The sequence below is a fragment of the Euleptes europaea genome, chromosome 12, assembly GCF_029931775.1.
Source record: "Euleptes europaea isolate rEulEur1 chromosome 12, rEulEur1.hap1, whole genome shotgun sequence".
NCBI lineage: Eukaryota > Metazoa > Chordata > Lepidosauria > Squamata > Sphaerodactylidae > Euleptes > Euleptes europaea.
The window spans coordinates 20,703,461-20,726,542 of record NC_079323.1 but is presented as its reverse complement, the minus strand read 5'-3'; the positions used below and the strand labels follow the sequence as shown (position 1 = coordinate 20,726,542).

At 41.1% G+C, this 23,082-nt stretch overlaps 2 protein-coding genes across 2 annotated transcripts in view; both read left to right on the top strand.

The window, feature by feature from the left end:
* The window catches only part of XPO4 (exportin 4), a 69,640-nt gene extending 65,434 nt beyond the window's left edge, over positions 1-4,206 (top strand). The window contains exons 21-23 of the mRNA XM_056858715.1: positions 486-603; positions 1,653-1,745; positions 3,017-4,206. Coding sequence (XP_056714693.1) covers positions 486-603; positions 1,653-1,745; positions 3,017-3,214 — 409 coding nt within the window. The 3' untranslated portion in view covers positions 3,215-4,206. The remainder of the gene's footprint in view (positions 1-485; positions 604-1,652; positions 1,746-3,016) is intronic.
* Positions 4,207-17,710: 13,504 nt separating this feature from the next.
* On the top strand, positions 17,711-22,682 carry EEF1AKMT1 (EEF1A lysine methyltransferase 1). The gene is made up of 4 exons (XM_056858560.1): positions 17,711-17,866; positions 19,236-19,318; positions 20,106-20,386; positions 22,515-22,682. The coding sequence occupies exons 1-4, from the start codon at positions 17,717-17,719 to the stop codon at positions 22,655-22,657; spliced, it is 657 nt and encodes a 218-aa protein (XP_056714538.1). The 5' UTR covers positions 17,711-17,716; the 3' UTR covers positions 22,658-22,682.
* The last annotated feature ends 400 nt before the right edge of the window (positions 22,683-23,082 follow it).

Here is a 23,082-nt window from a genome sequence, read left to right as displayed (position 1 = left end):
TATAAGTAACATATAGAAAGAATGATCACTATGTCTAGTTGGTGTGCAAACAAGTCTAATGGTTATAAGTGAAATTAATAATACATTATAATACATCCAGCTGAAAACTCATATTTCACTTCCTCGTTATTAACCATGAGCCTCAACATACTTATAAAATGGTTTCCATGTCTCATAATGCTGCTCAAAAGACGGGTTTGTTTGGTTTTGTTGGAAGACTTCAAACGCCCCTCCCTGCCCCGTCTGAAGCGGTATTATAGCAGATTTGGGCCTGCTGCTTCTGTGTATGAGTTCTAAACTCGTATGTTTTCTTTAAACTATCTCTGTAAAATAATGAGAGACCAGTTTTGGAAAACTTCACAAAAGAAAAGCAACAGAAATTTCAACAGCCTTCTTTCTAGCAAAACAAAGCACCCCAAACCCCTCATAGGTTTGCTTGTTAATATTTTCACGTTGCACTTTTTCCTTTAACATCAGTTCATTAGAATGAGTTCTGACGTATGCCAGCTCTGTTTAGAAGCTTTGACGCCACTAGCAGAACAATGTGCAAAAGCACAGGAGACGGACTCTTCCCTCTTTTTAGCAACAAGGCACTTTCTTAAGGTAAGAATGTTCTTATCTTACTATCTTATGAGTTGTCTTCAGTATTGAGTTTTTATCACAACCCAGCCCCAGTACCTAATCAGCATAAGGACACTGGTCAGCTAACACCGGTCATTTATTTCTACAATATATTCTACAGTCTGTCATCTAATTCTACAATAAAATTGATTTTATCTTTACAAGGAACCAAACTGTTACTTAAAACGCAGTGAAAAATATTTAACTGATCCAATAATCTGATTTTCCTTAGTACTTTCCCCCTTAGATGTGGTTTAAAGGTTTACCATGATCTAAAAATTCTGAACCCTGTAGACTTGATAGATTTTATTGTGTAAGCTTTTCTTTCATTTAGAGCAGTCATTCTCACTACCTGTGGAGGAAAAGCAGCAAAACCACCGGCACTATACTGTGGCTAGTTTGCTCTTTTCCCAGGTGACTGTGATGGTGGTAGTTTATTCTCTCTGCTCTGCAGCCAGCTTGGTGGTCTCCTGGCGACTGCCTGAGTGCTGGGATGAGAGTGCAGAGGTCTCAGGGAAAGGTGGGGGGGTTGTTAGAGACGATGGGCCGACACATCCATCCCTGGCATAGGGCTCACACTCAGGAAGGCTCACAGCCTACCCATCCTCCATTCCCCTCCAGTGGTGGCTGTTTCAAGGTGGGAACCACTTGCCAACCAGAAGCCTCACTGGGTAATAATAGCCTTGCTCACTTTCCTGAAACATGGGAGGGAGGAACCACACTGGGGGACAGTCCTCCCACAAAGCCATAGCCAGCATGTCAAAGAGCCACATGTGGTTCCTAAGCCACTGCGTGAGTAGATAGCAGTGGTTCCCAAAGTGGGCAGTGGGATTACCTGGGGGCACTAAGAGGCAAGGGGGCAGCGGGGGAGCACTAGAGGTGGGCCCCTTCAACTGTGTTGTTGGTTAGGGTAGGGGGCGTGGGGTTGAGTTTGTGGAACCAAGGGGGCGGTGGCCCAAAAGGTTTGGGAACCACTGGTATATAGCAATTTTCCTTCAATGTTATAAAGGTGGTTTTTCTTGTAATTTCAGATGGTTTTTGATATGCTCGTCCTGCAAAAGCACAATACAGAGATGACAGCTGCAGCAGGTGAAGCATTTTACACATTAGTATGCTTGCATCAGGTAGGCTACTTTTATATTATACCTTGCAAAAAATATTTATCAGTTACTAACAGGGATTTCAATGGGCATAGACTAGAATAACTCATGGCCTGAGTTATTAATGCGCCATTAATGACTCATTAATGCACTATTTAAGATCCAGTTCAGGTACAATATTGTATTACATTATTCAGAAGTATATATCGTTTTAAAACTTTTGGAGACAAAATGCTTGAAAAGAATTTGATTTGTTTTCTGTAATTTTGTTAGAAAGAAGTTTGAGAATGTTCTGAGGAAGTTAGCCTTTATGAAACAAGTGAAACCTAGGAGCTTGTTAACGCAGAATTAACCTGCTACATGAAGAAGGCAGCTTGCCGCACATAATAGATGAAGAAGTGTTGTATAAAAGAAAGAAAAAAAGCAATATAGCCTCCATTTATTTTGTATTTAGTTTGGATTAAATGGTGTTAATTTATAAGACTGTATTGCAAAGGTAATATGTACCTTTGTTACTATTGAATTGATTTCATATACACAAATACATGAACACATTGTGAGTCTTAAATTAATTTCATTCCATAAGTTGGGTACCAGTTGATAAATTGTTTGTCTTGCAAATTTAGTACCTGACTCCCCCCATTATCATTATTCAGATGCATAAAATATAGCAGGTTAATGAAGTGAATTGGAGTAATATAGATATTATCCTAGTTTGCACCAGTGATGTTCATGGGATGAGGGTCCCGTGATCTTTAAGGGTGGCTTAGGACCCTCCTCATGTCATTCCTCAGGGTCCCCTATCGTAGTGAAGGTGAAGGAGAGAGCCAGTGTGGTGTAGTGGTTAAGAGAGGTGGTTTGGAGCGGTGGACTCTAATCTGGAGATGTGGAGGCTTTATGTGACAAGTCCAAGGTCACCCAGCAGGCTTTATGTGGAGGAGTGGGGAATCAAACCGGGTTTGATTCCCCACTCCTCCACATAAAGCCTGCTGGGTGACCTTGGACTTGTCACAGCTCTCTTAGAGCTCTCTCAGCCCCACCTACTTCACAGGGTGTCTTTTGTGGGGGAGGGGAAGGGAAGGTGATTGTAAGCAGGATTGATTCTTCCTTAAGTGGTAGAGAAAGTTGGCATATAAAAACCAACTCTTCTTCTTTCTTCTTTTTTCTGCTGAAATGCTGCTCCTGGGGGCTCAGTAGAAGGGAGGAGGCAGTAAAGTTCCATTCTTCTATTGGGAATTTTAGTCTGGATCCAACCCAGTTTGTCATATTGAAAATGTAATTACTTTTCTTCTCAGGCTGAATATTCCGAATTAGTGGAAACGTTATTATCAAGCCAACAAGACCCCATCATTTACCAGCGGTTAGCAGATGCCTTCAACAAGCTTACTGCAAGCAGCACTCCGCCTACGCTGGACCGTAAGCAGAAGATGGCCTTCCTCAAAAGTTTAGAAGATTTTATGTCAAATGTTGGTGGACTCCTCTGTGTAAAGTAAAACACCAGAACTGTATGCCTAACATAGACCCTTTCTGCAAAATGCACTGAGAAATGCTGAAAGCTGACTTAATCTTTATGCCTGTTTCTGGGTTTTTTCCCCCTCAGCCATCCTAAGATTTTAGAGAACCTGGAAGTTTTGGTATAGCAGAGTGGAATAGGAGAAGACAGCTTTAAAATCAGCTTCTGCTAAATGTATTTTAGCCACGGTCTTGTCATACCTTTGTATGTTGTACAGAATAAACAAACTGAAATCTTACAAAGAATTCCACAAGTGCATACAGATAACGGGCACAGTTTAAAAACAAGAACCAGTGCCTTGCCCCAAATGGCCCTCAAACAGTGACCATTCGGACTTCGAAAAGATTGTTTTTTGTTGCTATAAACCCTTCTAGTGTGTGGTGTAAGCACATGCAGAACTGTAAAACAATTCTAAGCTTTATTTTTTCCTCTGATAATGGAGTGTGTGATCCAGAAGAAGAAAAAGAAAACCACCAAATGATATTTTTTAACTTGGATTTAGGTTTTTTTTTGGGGGGGGGTTGTTTTTGTTTTTACATCAACCTGGCGTTGCATGTTTTTGTGTAATACAAGTTTCTACATTATATGCTGCTGCCTAAAGTTCAGAAAGAAGAAAGGTGTATATTTTTGTTTCCCCTGAAGTGAACTTTAGGAATTGTAGCTATTTCATTGCCTTAATTTAAAAACAAATAAACATGTTAGGTGAGAAGTCTAAGGCAAGGTTTGGGTCTTCAGAACTGGTCTAGAATGTTGGCATTAAGCTGCTGTGTACCTGTTTGCAGCCCTACTTTATGTTGCAAGTATTATGTCAGTATGAGTGTAACAGAAAAGTTCATGTGTAGTTTTACTTTCAGTATCTCTTGATTCATGCCCAGGTCATACACAACGGATGTGTATTTCTAGACTGAACTGTTTGCTGAAGCAATAATGATTCAAAAGGTGTAAATTATTGATTTATACGAACTGTGTTTTTTTTTTTTTTTTAATGTTGGGGCATTGGATGGAATGGCTGGACTGTGAGTGTCAAACTCTTCTAGCCAAAGGCCATGCACATTTTGATTTCAAGATCCAGAATCCTGAACTGGGGTCTGATGTCTTACCACCACGGTTCAGATCCATGGTGGTGCTGTCTTCTGCTGCTCTGATCCCACTTGTTCAATGTGTTGGCACTTTAAAGATTACCTGTATGGTTTCATCCTGCATCCACCAAATAGGAGGTTGCAGTGGGAGCAAAGTGGCAGGAACTCAAGAATATGGAAGCAGGGAATTTTATATTGGTTACAAGCCAAACTAAACCCACGCAAATGCATATGCTGCTGGTTAAACTGAACCATTTTTGATGAAGGAAGCAGATAATTTGTCTCCCAGGCCTTGAGCTTCACACCCCTACAAGATTTGTGTTATTGGATATTTTCCAAGTGGCAGTTTTTATATTTTATATTTGGGTGGGGGAGGGGGAAGATAGATAAACACTCACCTTTGCAATGCTGTGAGTAGCATCATGTTTGCAATTCCGTGCCATCCTTCAGCTATTCATCTCAAAATGTAATTTCACTACCTAGAATTATAGATGATATGATAACTTTAGCACTATGGAGTGCTGTAAGGGTCCAAAACCTAACTTCTTTAATTCCTTGTTGATAAGCCATGAACCCAGAAGGGTAGGATGTGTCACTGATTCTGTTAAAAAAAAACACACACACAACAAAAAATCTTTCTCTAAACATTCAGCCTTTTCATAAATTTAAGACTGACTGGAGCAAGTTCTTGGAATAAAATATCTGAAAGGCTTGTTAGAGTAAGGTTCAATTCAGATGTCATGAATGCCATCAGGAACATGCTCTGTGCTCGCCTTCCTTCCCTTGCACACTCCTTCCAGTTCTAGGTAGTAACAGTTTGCCGTGACATTCAGATTGGCCAGACGTATGTAATTACCTCAAACCATAGCTCGCCACCAAACCAGAATGGTAAATTGTGGTTTGAAGCAGGAGCCTTAAGTTCCCAGTGCCCAAAGTCCTGGTTTGGCCATGACATCTAAACAGAGCCTTAAATCTCTCCCATCACAGTTACTATCGCTTCTGCCATTTCTAAGACGGTGTTAGTGATACATATAGAATGAGGAAATGTCTCTTGTTAATTCCTGATTTCTGTTTAAAAGTTTTGGTTCCTGTGGCTCCAGCAAAGCCACGCATGATCTAATTATGGGAAATTCTAAGAGTAAAAATGTTTGATATTCTTTGGACTTCAATGGACAATGGCTTTGAAAATGCCATCAATTGTGTTAACGATTGTTATGATTAGAAAAACGGGCAACTCTGTAGCCTCTGTTTTATCGAGGGCACCCGCATAAAGGTTTGGGGTGTGACTGAATCAGTTGTTTTCACAGTTATTGTGTACAATGGTTCTAGTTTATAAAAAAAAATAGTGCTTAAAATTGGTACTATGTGAATCTCTGATTTCTGGCAATATGATACTTATTTCAAGAAAAGATTTAAAATTTGCAAGATCTCGTTTCATGTGTAGGATGCCTGCAATAGAGTAAATGAATCTTGCCTAAGAATGCTTCCTGGCTGGATTGGGCAAGATTCTGTCCTAAGCTGCTGCTGTACAACTTGTCTGTTCAAGATGAATGGGCTTTTTACACAACAGCAGTTGGGTTGGTACTAAAATTGAGTTGTCAAGGATTATTTTAATTTACTTCCTCATTTGAAATGTACATTATATTAAGGGGACGCTGTCAGTACATTTTTATCTGAAAACTTTGTAACTGTTCGTAATGTCTAAGGAGGTTGATTTTCTTTCCTGTCTTTGTATTTTTTTTAAAAAGTATGAATAACATTTGATCTCTTCCTTTCCCATGCAGCATTTTCAGATGTCACATTATCTATGTCCATCTTCTGAATGTCATTATTTTTAACAATTTCAGAGATACTACAGTAGCTCTGGAAAGCCGGTATTGGTGCTTATGTACCTTCACCACACTGGAGAGCTTTTTGTTACTTGACTATATCTGTTGTATTCTAAAGCAATCTTTAATGGAATATTATGTTCTTCTGTTAGAGAGGGCACAAAGAAAGCTCATGGAAGTTAATAAAAACCACAATTCATTTTATCAGGCTTTATATTAAGCCTTGTGATATATTTGAGAAACTGGTATTGTAATGTAACAGAACTGCATTTGACACAGTGAATAATTACTGCAAGGTCAAAACACTTTAGAGTGTTTTTGTTAGATCTGTTATGCAAATCACAATTGTACTATTATAACATATTCTCAAATGTGGTTCTTTCATACAGTAAACAGCTTCCACTGGATGCCTGTTTCAGCATGTCATTCCCACTCCCCCCTTCTGCTAATCTACATTCAGGGTTTGGGGTAGTTTTCCAAAGTGCTGTGGTTTCATTCTACTAATCTCTATATTATATATTTCAAGGACTTTAAACCTGAAAGAATCTTCTACTACAGAAAAGGATCAAGAGCTTTAATCAAAGATTCCATCTAGATCATGCAGAACACTTAATATCTAAAATATGCTGAAGGCTAGGTAGATTTTTCCTTGTATGTAACTTTAACCATTTAGTACTAGAAATGGGAATTGTTAAAAAAAATTCATAGTACCAAACTTAATCTGCGGTGAAGATTTTGCCAGCGACCATGCAGTTCCTAAATGCATGTAGTACCTTTGAGCTTTAGTGAGGAAAAGTCTGCTTCATACACATACTGGTGTTAGTGCTGGCCAAGCTACAAAGAATCAGTAAGTCATTTTAAAACCCTGTAATATGTCTAGAATGCAGAATGCTCAGTGTGATATCTAGTGTTTGACCCCCCCTAATTGACCACAGTAGAATCTGAAATAAATTGAAGATGCACTGAATCAGCTAGTCCATATCTGTGCTATCTAATACAGTAATTGTAGTATGCTAATAGTAGTATTCCTCACTCCTGCACTGGAGCATTTATTTTGTGTGAGCTAAGCTGTACAAACTCCCAACATACCAGAAAGTGATAATTAGAGCAAAAGAAGGCCACAGTAAAATCAAAGAAACTCGCCTTTGTGGTGGAAGCTATTTGTAACTGCAGAATAATAGTAACTCAGCAGTTTCTTCTTGCATTCTGAATAATACTATGAAAAAGATTACTTTTTTTTTTTTAGTTGACAGCAGGTTTCTAAGGTCTTACCTATTTGCTGACACTCAGTTCACCCCAAGTGCTTGTGTTTGAGATCAGTCTGGTAGTATTGCATATTCTCTCTGGACACACACATACAAGCAAAACTGTTTTTAAGTGGAACATGATAGTTTGAAGGTCCTGAACATTTGTATCATACAACTCTTCAAACGTAACTTTAAGCATAATTACCATAAGATTGTTGTAGCTCGTGAAATTATTTCAAGTCTCAGCCTTGCCTGAACAAAATAAAATAGTGATTGTACTGAATCTGCGCAAGAATACTGGTATCCCACTACATACCAGACTAAATGAAATATCATTACAAATTGCAGTGACTTCAGGCTATGTAATAAAGCCACCCCCTCCCAGAAAAAAAATGCTGATTTTTAAAATTTCATTTTGGCCATGTGAATTGTTCTTCCTCTAGTTCTACATGGAGCCTTAAAAAAACTAGCTTCCAGCCTTGTCTGTAATACGCACAATAGCATACGGAACCACTTTTTGCAGGTACCTGGACTTCTGCATGTATCTACCTGCTCTTAGTGACATAGAGCACTTTGCGTGGGTAATGGCAGTAAGTGGGCAATCAAAATGAAAATGGCATTGCAGGAGGTAAGAGTATTTTGCAATTCTGGTTTCCTTTTAGAAGGCCAATTTCGGGAGGAAGAAATATGGTTAATCTTGCCCACATGAAATTTATTTTCACGTTGTAAGTGATACCGTTAATTTTTCTGTCATCTAGCTGAATGGGACAGGTATTTCTCAAATGTTCTTGGAGGACATGAATATCAGTTAGAAGCTCTTGAGTCACCACTCTTTCTCCTTTGCTCATTCTATTTTCCAAAATACTCCTACACTGAAAGTATAAATACACACAGCACTAGCAATGGTGAGAACTTGCTTCATATCTTGACTAAACATATCTATTATCTTACTGGTTTGATTGACACTGCAGAGTTCATATTGGCCGGCCTGATCCAGGAATGGAAAACATGTATTCTCTATAGAACAGTACCTGAGAGAAAGTAAAAAGGTTGAAAGTATCAATTTATCCAAGAAGCTTTGAAGATATTTAGCCTCTTTGCTTTATGAGGTCTGGAATAAACTGATAATTTTTGGATACAAAACCTTCACACATTTTTGTATACATTGATTTTGTCCTAATGTACTATGAATTTTAGGTTATTTGCTTTTTTTGTGAGAAATCTGAGACCGCTTAATATTCAAATGAAATTATTTAAACAAAAATGTAAATGTGAAGCAGCAGAAAAAGGGGAAAGCTGCTCATTTTTCATCGGACTTTAGTTGTAGCTGGAAAATATATCAGTAGGGTTGCCAGCTTCATGTTGGGAAATACCTGGAGATTTTGGGGGTGGAGCCTGAGGAGGGCGGAGTGTGGGGAGGGGAGGGACTTAATGAAGTATAATACCATAGAGTCCACCTTCCAAAGCGGCCATTTTCTCCAGGTGAACAGATCTCCATCACCTGGAGATCAGTTATAATAGTGGGAGATCTCCAGCCACTGCCTGGAGATTGGCAACCCTAAATAACAGGGTATTGGTTTAGTTTATAGCGTGGCTTTTAAAAAGTAAGAGTGATTGTGTTGAACTGCCTTTGAGACTTGCAGCATCACAATCTTGGTGCTTCAATATGTGCAGTTCAATATTTACCTTTTGGGGCTTTTGAAGAGGAAACAGCAGTCACATTTTCTACAACTAATATGTTAAATATAGACATTGATACTTCCGTAATTATTCCTAGTAATTCTTTCCACAATAATATTTGAATTTCTGTATCTGAATCTACCGTACATTATATTGCCATTTACCAAAAAGTGAGCTTGTAGAGGTTTGTTTGCTTCGTACCTCAGCTGTGAAGCAGTTGGTTAGTGTGAAACAGTTGGGGTACCGCTTATTGCATGCAAGACCACAGTACAAACATCTCGGTTTCTCTCATTCTTGCAGTAATCCTGCAAGATAATTTTGTAATCATTCAGAAGCACCACTGCAAAACTCAGCAATTGGGGTGTGTAGAGATCTATAATTGTCCCGCCTGCTCTATTTTAAAATATTGTCTACTATGCATTTTTCTTGGTGTGTTCCAGTACTTTTAAGCAGAAATTTGCTACTTTGAACTGTTGCTGTATTCATGAGAAACATCTTAGGAAGATCTGTCAAGATCAACACCAATGCAACGAACGCTTATGTTCTGCTATCCTGATGAAAGACTGTTCTGCTGAAATACTCTTGGACTGCCTTCAGACTTTTTATGCACTTTTACAACTTTATGGCTGTTGAAAATGAATTGTCTTGCAAATATTTTTTATAAACACGTATTAAAAATAGCTCTGCCTCAGGAAAGTAAGTTACAATAGATACCTGCCTCTTATTTTGAGTTAGGGCTGATCAACTATATTTTTTAAGGTTGCCAGATCATATTTAGAGCCCCGTACTATAACTTTTTTGATTGCTTGTTCAGCATGAAAAAGGAGCAAAGCCCTGTTTTAATTTTTATTCTTTTATGTTTGCTTCTCTTGACACTTTAGAACATAAGGACAAGTCATGGAGGAGTATTAGGATATCCATTTTTCTTGGGAAACTTGTGCAAATTGTTAACTAATTACATTTTTGTTCCAATTATAATTTTATTCGTTTTGCCAAATATATCTTATATATTTTTCTTTCTGTTTCTTGTGATAGCAGACCAACTACTACTAGGTATGGGAGGGAAGATGTAAAAGTAATTTGCACCATTTTTGGTGCAGTCGGGGTATTGTATATATGGGCTTATGGGGAATCTTGCATTGCTTAAGTGTTACAAAACAAGACCTTGTTGGGCTATTCCCACTCACTAGTGCTCTGATGAAATTAAAGTGCTGTGTTAGGTGACTAGTGTGCCAGCAAAACAACATGTGTACGTGCAACTTTACAGTGGCTTTATTCAATTAGCATGGGGAGAAGGAACTATCCTAACTATCAAGAAGCACTGCTTCCCCAAGATGGTATTTTTACCATGCAATCCTGAAGGGGGGTGGCAGAGCTGCTGAGGAGGCGGCGTGACCCTTACGCCGGCATATGTGCAACTTGCACAGACACCAGCACAAGGATTCTTATACTGGTATATGAGCGCCGCGTGGCAGCACATCCCTCGGCCACCGGTGCTGCCTCCCTGGCAGCATTTGTCCGGTGCAAATGTCCAAGGGGGCATTTTATTTGAATGTATTTATTATTAAATTTATATCCTGTCCATCCCCGACTAAGGTCAGGCTCAAGGCAGCTTACAACCAACATAAACAACACCATGTAAAATCAATTCACTAATCATATTAATATGTATGAGTTAGTATTTAACATTTCTAATAAAATCCACAAGTTACACATAATCAGATCCAGAGGCGACAATGAAGCATATATACACCATCAGTTAGGAGAGGAAGGCTGATAATATATGGATTCCAAATGGTGGTTAGCTGAATTAGTACACAGATTTTTGAAGGTGCCCTCAAATCTTGTTTTCAAAGGTAAAGCTTTATTTTTTTTCTGTCCCATAAAACTTGAACCTTGGCATATTACAAATGTTTCAAATATTCCCAGCTGTGGCGATCAGCTGGAAAGTAGATTCCTTCTCGCCCTACAAAGGTGAGATGAAAATATACTTGCTTGCCATGGGGTGTTGGAATTCACTCTTCTCTACTTAAGGGCAGATGGACTCACATTCCAGCTGCATCTGAAGAAGTGAGCTTTGACTCACAAAAGCTCATGCCCTGCCAGAAATTTTGTTAGTCTTTAAGGTGCTACTGGACTTTTGCTCTTTTATACTTGCTTGATGAACCTTCGTCGATTCACTTGGTATATTACATTATATAGTGGAGCACAGGTGAAACACACAAATACTTTGTGTAGGACATCAGCATGTGTAAATACTGGTTTTTGCCTGTAAAAAGTTTGAGAACCCTCATATTTGTTTGGTCATAGTTCACAGATATTCTGTAGGCAAAAGAAACTTATATACATGTATTGTGACCTTGAAAATTGATTTCTAGGTACAAAATGGAACACACTTGGATTTTCTGGTTTAGAGATAAAGTGTAAGTGCTCAGTGTGGAAGCAGAAAAAGTAATACGTAATAACAGGACATCTAATAACATAATCCTAGTGTATATAGGTGTGTGTGTATGTCCTGGAAAACCTTCAGTTCAGCTGTTAGCTACGAGCATTCCTACTGGGATTTTTCTGTGGGAGTATTTTATGGCTTGTCTGTAAGCCACTTTGGGGTCATATTGGATGGGAAGCAATATAAAAACCAATCAATCATACTTCATACGTATTGTAGACAGAATGTCATTGTTATTCCACCATTTGTGGATCTTAAATCAGGCCTTGGCTAGACTGAGGCAAAATGGAGCCATTTCATAAAAGAAAGGCAGAGCTGTGAAGTTAGTGTTAAAATGCTGATCTGTCTGGGTAACTTCTCGCCCAGGTTGTAGGGAAGAGAAAGAGATGGAGAAATCTATTCCATTGCCCAGCTTGAGTTGCTTTCAGCCTAGACATGCCACGGTGTAAAGCAGCCACTTGCTAGCTCTGTAACAGTCAGGATACTGAATCCAGTTGGGCTTTTGTTTACTAGCTTTAATTTAGACAGGCAGGTGGGAAATATATAATAGATTTGATCTGATCCAGCAACAAGTCCATATTCTTATGCTCTCTGGATTGGTATGATGGTAGCTCATTACTTTCAGTTACCTTAAATACTGCATGTATGTGTGTGTGGGGGTTGATAGGTCCCAGAAATAATTCTCTACAGTTTATAGCTGTCCTATGTTGCCTTGGGAAGGGAAGGCAGCATGGTACAGCCAGCCTGGTCATGCCTCAGATCTCAGAAGCTAAGCAGGGTCAGTACTTGGGAGGGAGACCACCAAGGAAGACTGCAGAGGAAGAAAATGGCAAACCACCTCTGCTTCTCACTTGTCCCTTGCTGGGGTTGCCATAAGTCAGCTGAGACTTGGTGGCGCTTTACACGTGGTCTTAAAACGGGAGATATTCAAATGTATAAAGAAAGAGGCCTTCTGTACCGTTTATACCTAGACAGTGTGGACAAACATTAGTGATTAAATATTTAATCTAAGGATTTCCAATCATCATTATAAAATAGCAACTTAAGGACTGAAATTTTTACTGTGTAATACTGTACAAAGTTGCAAAGCGCAAAGGCATACCCAATAAGCACAATGACCATAGTGACAGTAACACACACTACTCACTCAACTTACCACTAGTAGTAGGAGAGAAATCTCTGGACTCAAGTCACTTAGTGTTTAAAATGCCACAAACCTCCATTCTGTTTCCTTTAACGGACTAAATAGAAACTTTTCTGGAAGGTAGAAGCCAGGAACAACCTGAAGAGTTACAAACTGTGGTGTAGTGATTAGAGCAGTAGATGCAGACTATGTGAACCCTGATTCAGATGTGAACCCAGATTCAAATTGCTGCCTGCCACGAAACTTAGTGAGATGCACTTGGGCCAGTGGAGAAATAAAAAGCCATGCACACTACCCTGAAAGGGGCTAAAATACATTAAAACTAACACTCTCTATTTCCACCCCTCCCTTTCATTTTCCTTTAAGTGTTCTCCTCTGTTTCTTATCCCCCTCCCAATTACTCCACTTCTCATTCTTCTATCCTGAATACTCCCCCCTACTGGTTGGTTGGTTTCATTTGTAAATGTTATATATTTACAGTGCAATTTTAAGGAGAATTACTCAAGTATAAGCCATTTTGATGGTCTTAGACTGGAGTAACTTTCCATAGGATTGCACTGTTAATAGGGTGGCCAGATCCAGGTTGGGAAACTCCTGAATACTTGAAGTGGAGCCTGGGGATGACAAGGGACTTCAGTGGGGCACAATGCCATAGAGTCCACCCTCCAAAGCATCCCATGTTCTCCAGGGGGACCATCTCTGTAGTCTGGAGATGAGCTGTCATTCCAGGGGTCCCACCTGGAGGCTGGCATCCCTAACTGTTAATCATTGGTGGAAGCAATGACGTATATATATTTTTTTTAACAAAATGAGATGTGTAATGAACATGAGAGACGAAGCAGAAGGCAAAGGCAACCGGATGAGATAAAAGCAAACAAACTGCTTCCTTCAGGGCACTGGTTCCCAACCAGGGGTCCATGGACCCCCAGGGGTCCGCGAGAACTAAATTAAGGTCCGCGGAACAAAGTTACAAACCCATAATAAATTAATATTTTCAATTAAAAGTTTTCTATTATAAAATTATATTCAAATATTATTCTAAGTTTAATGTTGAACTAACAGTTATGATTAAAGTTTATTTTCAAATTCTCGGAATTTTTATTTTGAACCTTGGGGTCCCTGCACCGAACAAAGAAGTCCTAGTGGTCCCTGGTCAAAAAAAGGCTGGGAACCACTGCTTCAGGGGAAAGGCCGTGGTTCAGTGGTAGAGCATCTGCTTGGCATGCAGAAGGCCCCAGGTTCAATCCCCGGCATCTCCAGTTGAAGGGACTAGGCAGGTAGGTGATGAGAAAGACCTCTGCCTGAGACCCTGGAGAGCCACTGCCAGTCAGAGTAGACGATGGACCAAGGGTCTGGTTCAGTATAAGGCAGCTTCATGTGTGCCACAGCGGTTTAAGTCACTGAAGCGGAGATTCCTGCAGCCGACGCCAGGGGGAGCAGCGAACGAAGCCTTTCTGCTGGGTCTGTGTAAGGCGGAGCTGGAATGGCGGAGGAGCCGCGCTGTGGGTGAGTGAGGCGGCGGTCCGGCCCGGAGCGGCAGGGAGGCGAAAGGCCGGTCTTCGTGGGCGGAAGAATGCCGCGGAGGAATACCTCGCCGTGCCTGGGAGAGAGGATGGGCAAGGTTTGGGTCGGGTTTCTAGCTAGGTGTCGTGCAGAGGGCGATTGCAAGCGGGGGTGGGGGTGGGGAAGGCGGGGTTCGTGCTTCCCAAAACAGGGTCGTGTGAATGAACTAGGTGTGTTCCTTCCCTACTAAAGCCAACCCACCCCAGTATTTTGCAGCTCAGTGGGAAAGAGCTACTCAATTTACTCACAATCTTCAGTGGATCCCTAATCAATACTTGCATTTGAGACGTAAGGGCTTAGCCGAATTGTGGTTGTTTTTTCCAACCTGCCTCGCAACGGGGTAGTGACCGAATGGCAAAAGTAAGCATAAAAAGTCGCGTTGCCAACTTCCAGGTACGAGCTGGAGATGTCCAGCTATTACAACTGATCTCCAGCTGATAAGAGATGAATTCACCTGGAGAAAATGGCCGCTTTGGCCATTGGACTCGGTGGCATTGAAGTCCCTCCCCCAAACCCCGCCCTCCTCAGGCTCCGCCTCAAAAACCTCCCACCAGTAGCGAAGAGGGACCTGGCAACCCTAATAAAAAGTCTGGCTTAAGGATATTTTTTGTGTGTGTGGTCAAGACTGACTTATGGCGACCCCTGGTGGGGTTTTCAAGGCAAGAGACATTCAGAGGTGGTTGGCCATTGCCTGTCGCATCTTTGTCAAGACCCTGGTATTCGTTGGTGGTCTCCCCTCCAAATACTTGCCAGGGTTGACCCTGCTTAACTTCTAAGATGTGACAAGATCTGGCTAGCCTGGGCTATCCAGGTCAGGGTAAGCAGATGGTAAGAAATGGATAACCCAGGTATAGCTTCACACCAAGCCCTGGCCTGAGCCAGCAAATGGTAAGGACCGTTCCATTCCATGCATTATGTGGCTCCAAAGCTACGTTTGCCCCTCAAGTGTGCACCTGATAGGCTGCTGAAATTGATCCTGGTTGATGCATATGCTTGTTTGATGCACATGATGAGGTTCACATGATGAGCTTTTTCTTTGGGGGAGAATGGCCCTCCCAAAGCATGGATTGGTCAACCTAATTTGCCCTAGCCGAGGGATAGCTCTATGTGAGAATAATCACTCAACTAAAAAGTATACATGATAAGCTTATTTTTGTGTACGTATGTGGAAGGGTTTTATAGTGATGCCTGCCTTTTTTTCCAGTAAGCGCCACCGTCCCTCCAGTTGCTTCTGCAGGCGTTAATCCATCCTCCGTACTTAACCTCTGAACACCAAGATCACAGAGAAGGGTACGGATTAGGAACTGTGTGAGTCTAGTGCGAGAACTAGTGGTGCAAGTTAGATTGATCAGTCCTGCTTTATTTCCTTTCATATAGATGTTTTAGTCAGCTGCTTACTTCATTCATATTCCTGAATCTGTGTTCCTGAGTCTGCGTTGGTTTTTTTTTTTTTTGGTCATTTTTAAACATTTATTTATCTGTTTATTTTGTTATGCCCTGAGCTGTTTGTAGTCAGTTCAAAAATGGTATAAAGAAATTGCGTCCAACTTCATAATATTTTTCTGACGTCGATATACACACATGGGATGGAAAGCAGCGATTAACTGGACAAGAACCATTTTAAAAGCATTTCTAGAATGTGCTTTTGATTGATGACATTTGGCATCTGTGATCTTATTCCATAAATAATGTTTCATTATGAAGCACATCTATCATAAATATATACAGCTGGATGTCTGTAGGAATGAAAGCAATATTTCTTGGAGAGCTGTTGGCTGTGCTGATATTGGCTCAGAAAAGACTAACAAGAGATGAATTTTAAACATCGTCATTTCTAGGTCCCCTCCTTTTCCAGCTAGTTAAAATTTAGCTTCATCATGAAGTGAAGATCAGACTGCTGTGTTCTTAGATACACCTGGAATAAATATCCATTGAAAGTTAGCAAATCACTCAGGTGCAAAACTCACTGCAGACATAATCACAGTATGGGCAATTTGATAGGATGCAGAAGAGTCAGGCCTACTCTGTCTGTACACCCCTGTATTCTGGATGAGGCCAACCCCAGCTCTGAGCCCTGAGCATAGTGCCCCGGCTGCTTCTTGCCAAGCATGTACTGATGCTCGAGGGAAGTGTGCCATGCCCCTTCTCCATTTGGGTCAAAGATAATGGCACTCCAAGGGGTTTCTGCCCCATTCCAGGAGAGGCACTCTAGCCCCAAGGTCCTGGTCTGTGGACTGTCCCTTGCAACCTTCAGATGGTGCCTCAGGGTACTCACCTAAGCTTTATACTAAGAACAGACTTTGCCCACACTGGTGTTTCCTTCTATTCTGCCCCCTCCATGCTGTGCTTGTGCCTGCCTGCCTGAGCATGTTCTCGCCCACCTTCTGCTGGCTGCTAACAAATACCACCCCCTTTGCAGGGGAGGGAATTGAACGGCGTTCTCTATCTTGATACTGCTTTGTGCTATAGTAGGAGTCCTCCCCCAGGTGTTTTTAAGTTATTTTATAACCTCAGGTGCCCTGGCCTGGATGGCCCAGGCTAGCCTAATCTCGTCAGATCTCAGAAGCTAAGCAGGGTCAGCCCTGGTTAGTATTTGGATGGGAGACCACCAAGGAATACCAGGGTTGCTGTGCAGAGGAAGGCACTGGCAAACCACCTCTGTTAGTCTCTTGCCATGAAACCCCCCAAAAAGGGGTTGCCATAAGTTGGCTGCGACTTAACGGCACTTTACATACACACACATAACCTCAGGTAGTTCTGTTCTTGAGAGCCAGCGTGGTGTAGTGGTTAAGAGCACTGGTTTCTAATCTGGAGAACTGGATTTAATTCCCTGCTGTTCCACATGAGCGGTGGACTTTAATCTGGAGAACCAAGTTTGATTTATTTCTCTCCCACATGCAGCCTGCTGGGTGACCTTGGGCCAGTCACAGTTATCTCAGATCTCTCTCAGCCCCACCTACCTCACAAGGGGGGAAGGAAGGCGATTTGAGACTCCTTGTGGTAGAGAAAAGCGGGTATAAAAACCAACTCTTCTTCACCTTTCCTTTTATCTTGGTAACAAACACACAGTGTTTGAGAACTCTTCTTTAAAGAATAAATGTTGAAGGGGGTGGATGAATCTTACTGGTCTCAGCTGTGACTCTGCTAGGAGTTTAGCCTAAGTCTAAGTTTAGAGTCTAAGCTCCTTATGATATTGCTGTCAGCTTTGCTGACACACTCAAACCCCCTCACCATGTTAAGTGTGCTGTGGAACACAGGCAGGATAATGCTGCTGCAGTCGACTTGTTTGTGGGCTTCTTAGAGGCACCTGGTTGGCCACTGTGTGAACAGATTGCTGGACTTGATGGACCTTGGTCTGATCCAGCATGGCTTCTCTTATGTTCTCCTGGATGAACGGCCAGTTTTATGCCCAGTCCATGTATTGTTTCAGTATCACTTGTGACAAAAAACAACAACCTGTGTCACGTGTGTGTGTTATTGTTTAATAGAAAATGAGTGACACTGATGATGATGTACCTCAGCTCTCATCCCAAGCCTTAGCTGCTCTACAGGAGTTCTACATCGAGCAGCAGCAGAAAAATGACATTAAGACAACAGAAAGATGTTCCGACTATTCTCTGGGCTCAATAGAAGAGAACTGGGTAAGCTGGCAGTTGCCATGTTTGGTGGATACCAAAGTTATAAGTGTGCAGGATGAAATCATTGGTTGGATCTCATCTAAAACTTCTTTGTGTGGAAGAACGACTTCCCCACCTCCCATCTGGAGCCTCAGATGTCCACTGAAACTTTTCCCCTCATGCTGCTGTCCACCCTCTCGTGGGAGAGGCCATGGCTCGTGGGAGGGGCCCTGGCTCAGTGGTCGAGCATCTGCTTGGCATGCAGAAGGTCCCAGGTTCAATCCCCAGCATCTCCAGTTAAAGGGCCAGGCAAGTAGGTGATGTGAAGGACCTCTGCCTGAGACCCTGGAGAGCCGCTGCTGGTCTGAGTAAACAGTACTTTGATAGACCAAGGGTCTGATTCAGTATAAGGCAGCTTCATGTGTTCATGAGAGAGCTGGAGGGCTGCCACAGGAGAGGGTGCAATTTGCAAAAATATCCCCTCCTTTGCATGCATGGACCCACTGCTAAGTTACTTCTAATTCTGCAGTATGAATTGAACAAGGGGTATGTAATTTTTTTTACTTGATTTTGACTGTAATGTAGTTTTTATGTTATGGAAAACTTGTTATATTCAAAAGAGGTCCAACTAATTGGATGCAGAAAGTAAATATGAGTGAAACAATAGAAAGTAATTTTCTGGCTGTATCTCTGATATGCTGTCTTACTGGAAAAAATGCAGGTGCAATATTAGTGCCTGCATTTTCCTGGGACTGAGAACAGGGATGTGATCTTCATAATGAGGATCAAAAGAGTGAGAAGAATCAGATTTTTGTTACTTCTTCTTTTACAAATTTATTTATTTATTGCTACCGCATGCCTTTGTTTCTCACCCTGGTTCTCACCTTGAGTGAGTATCTGGAGGTGTGTGGGATGAAAAATGCTCTAAATACATAAATGTTCTCCTTACCCACTACTCTCGGACTATCTGGAACTGGAGTAGTCAGTTTCCAAAGTACAGAGTATATGGACCAACTCTTTCCAAAACACCTGTCCTAAGCCCAGTATAAATTAAGTGTGTTAATGTTGGTTATGAGTGTGTGTGTCCACCGTTAGTTCTTCGTTAAAAGTATTAATTCTCCTATCTGAACTTATGTTTTTGCTGCTGCTTCCCCTTTTGTGGTGTCTGCATCTTTTTTTTTAGTGCCCTCTAATGGTAAACTGCAATATAGAAAATTTATTTCTTCATTTTTCAATTTGTGTCCTGCCCTTAATCCCTGGCTGAGTCAGTGCTCAAGACTAATCAAGGCAAGACAAATCAATATTTGTGACAGTGAGACCCCAGTTTTCTATGAGAAATATACTGTATGAATAAAGTATTTAATTGTTTACATGTGTGCTATATTTTCCCTAGAAACTGAGCCAGTTTTGGTATGATTCTGAAACTGCACTCCGTTTGGCTAATGAGGCTATACAGGCTGTTGGAAAAGGTGGCAGGTGAGTTATACTATAAATCAAGCATTGCATATTCTTCCTTCTTACTGGAAATATTGTAAGAATATGATTTCCTGAGTTCCCTTTACTTTGTTAATGTTGGAAATGGAGGACTGCGCAGTGCTCCTTTGAACAGAACACACAGGTGATTTAGAGGGGGCAGTGGAGCTAGCAAGGCTAGAGAGGTCAGTTCCTGTATCCTTCCCTTAGTTGGCTCTGCTGTTGTCCTTTTGTTTACCCATGCTGCTCTTAGGGGGTCCTTCCAGCGACCTTCTCTTCCCCTCTCTCTCCCTAACCAGCTTGAGGGCAAGATGTGCTGTCTGCAGTCTCTTTCCCCTAGCTTAGACAGATAGCTAGAATCTTTTGCTCTTATCCATTATGGAGATCTTTCCCAATGAAGGACGTCTGTTTCCTTTTCTAAAGCAACAAGCCTCTTGTGGACTATTCTGTATGTAGCATTCCCCCTTCCATAGTGCAAACCAAACTCTAAGCTAACAATATTAATAAAGACATATGGTAATGGATGTCATACTTTCATGTGTTAGGTACAAGTTAGTAGACTGAGTGTTTTGAGCATTTAATGAAAAATTTTTAAGATGTAAGTTAAATAAGGAAATTCAGTGTTTGAGTTAGCATTTCCACTGGTTTTAAAAACCTCTTCTATAATAGCTGGGCAAAAGTGATCTTAAGGAGTCAAAGAGATCTAATATTTTGGGCACGTTCTGTTTTTTAATCCTTTGGTTGTAATATCCTTCTAAAGCACTCTTTGTAATTATTTTTATCTTCATAGGATAGCATGTGTTAGCGCACCCAGTGTTTATCAAAAACTGAAAGAGCTGGATAGCAAGGATTTTTCAACATGTATATTGGAATATGACCAAAGATTTTCTGTGTATGGAGATGAATATGTTTTCTACGATTACAACAATCCTTTGAAACTGCCAGAAAATCTCACAGCGCACAGTTTTGACATAGTTCTAGCAGATCCGCCCTACTTATCTGAAGAATGCCTCAGAAAAACAGCCGATACCATCAGATACTTAACTAAAGGAAAGATTCTGCTTTGTACAGGTACAGCATCCTTTTAAACACTCAAGTATTAAGTGTTTCTTTAGGACTGGGGACAACTGCAAGTCATATCTGGGTAATCATTTATTATGGCTTCCATTTTAAGTAAAGTTTCCAGAGCTCATGCTTTCAATAAAATTGACCACACTATAAGTCTTGGAATCAATTCTTTATTACTAGCTGTGCTGAATGTGACCACCAGTGGCTGGTTTTGTGGCAACAACATATTTCTGCTATTCCCCCACCAGTATAGTCTATAAGAGTGGGAAGGGTTTGGGGTCCAAAAGTGGCAAATCAAAGTGACATCAAGGGCAGTACAAGGGCAGTCGTTCTACAGTTCATCGTCTGGGATTCTCACACTGATGCTCCTTGTTTATGTGTTTATTTAATTGTTCTGTGTGTGAACACTTTAAAACTGATTTTTTGATTATTCCCCACCTCAGAGGCTCTAAATTGAAAAGCTTAAAATGTTTTAAATAAATCAGAGAAATTTGCAGGAATGTACAAAATAGCCCTGACCTACATGGCCCAGACTAGCCTAATCTCATCAGATCTTGGAAGTTAAGCAGGGTCAGCCTTGATGAATGCTTGGATGAGAGACTATTAAGGCAATGGCAAACCACCTCTGTTAGTCTCTTGCCTTGAAAACCCCATGGGGTCACCATAAGTCGGCTGCGGCTTGATAGCTTTTTCCACCGTCATAAGATAGCACTAAAAAAGATAACAAAATGAGGTGACACGTATAAAAAAGGAATTGTTGGGAAAAGATGTGAAGTATGAGAGATAGAAATAGTGGTTCTAGATATATTGTTAGTGAAAGAAGAAGAGTTGGCTTTTATATGCCGACTTTCTCTACCACTTAAGGGAGAATCAAACCGGCTTACAATCACCTTCCCTTCTCCTCCCCACAACAGACACCCTGTGAGGTAGGTGGGGCTGAGAGAACCATGACTAGCCCAAGGCACCCAGCTGGCTTCATGTGTAGGAGTAGGGAAACCAACCCTGCTCCAAACCACCGCTCTTAACTACTACACCATCCTGGCATTTACCAGTTCATTAAAAGGTGATTTTTTTAAAAAAAAGATGTGGCATAAGTCCTTTGCAGCACCACAGAAAAGCTTTCTGGCATTATGTTCAGGTGGCTTTTAAAACAAGCCCAAAATTTTAAGTGGGGGAAAGCACTACCCCCCAAAATGTATCAGAACAGATTTGCTCTTTGCCACGTTTGGGCTGCACTACTCATGCGAAGCCTTTGGTTGTGTGGAAGGGCCTGGCAGCCAGGTGGGTAAGATCAGTGCAGTGTTTGGACAAGTGCCATGTGATTTACAAAGGCCAGATGTGCAAGAAATGAGACCACAAGAAAGACACGCACACCTAACTATCATGAATGTGTCAAGTCTGAGTTAGATGTCAGGTTTATTTTTATTCAAGGGGAGACTATGTGCAGTGTCACTTTGTCTCAGAGTGTGGGCTAAAGCAAAGCTTAAACTGTGGGTCGCAACCCCATATGGGGTCGTGTAACTGAATGTGGGGGTCACGAAAGATTTGGCTTTAATAAATAGCAAAATTATATGTATCCCGAATAATTGTTTTAAAATAAACGTCTTTATGATTTATTATCAGTAAATGTTTGATTTGTATACCTATTTTATATACCTATATACCAGGGGTCGCATAAAAATTTCTTGGGCGAAAAGGGCTCGCAAGTGGAAAAGGTTTAAGAAGCCTTGTGCTAAAGTAGGATTTAAAAAATTAATTTTGTTTTTGTGATTTTCTTTTGATTTGGAATGGAAGTTGCAAACCTGCTTCTAATTGATATCAGGAGGAGAATACTGAGAAAACCCAGGAGCCCTGTAGAGGTTAAAAAGAAACACAATATTCCATTGCCTGGCTGTGATGGTTAAATGAAACCTCCATATTCAGAGGCAGCATATCCCTGAATACCATTTGTTGATGGAAATGACAGGAGAGGTCTCTGACCTTTTATGCCATTTATGGACTTCCCTGAAGCATACGGCTCGTCCCTGCTGGAAGCAGGATATGTGACTAGGTGAACCCTTGGTCTGATATAGCAGGGCTGTTCTCGTTCTTTATTTCCACTAAAAACATTATTTTTTAATTTCTGCTTCAGGTGCAACCATGGAGGAACAAGCTGCAAAATATCTTGGAGTGAGGATGTGCAAGTTTCTTCCGAAACATACTCGACACTTAGCCAATGAATTTAGATGTTATGTGAATTATGATTCTGGACTAGATTCTGAATTTGTGTACTGACATAAAGAACTGGTAAATTTCAGTGTGGGGCTTCCTTCTTTGAGTGATGTGAAAATTTTATCACTTTTTCCTGTCAGTGTGCTAGTCAACTGTTTTGATATAGCAGCTTCTGCTTACTTTTAATCTGGCAAATATTTGGAACATATTTGTTCCAGGGAACGCCCCTTAGCAACCGGCTCATATGAATGCAGAGCAGCCCGGCCGCCCTTAGCAACCACCATTGGTGAGGGGCAGGATTGCACCCAATCCACACGCAGCACGCCCCCTGAACATAATTTGGGACTCCACTTAGGATTCCCCCCTTCCTCACTTTGGTATCAGCCTCCACTTGGAATGTTTCTCTGTGCAAGGGGTTTTAAGGGGTCAGGGGAGGGGCTGTGGCTCAGTGGTAGAGCATCTGCTTGGCATGCAGAAGGTCCCAGGTT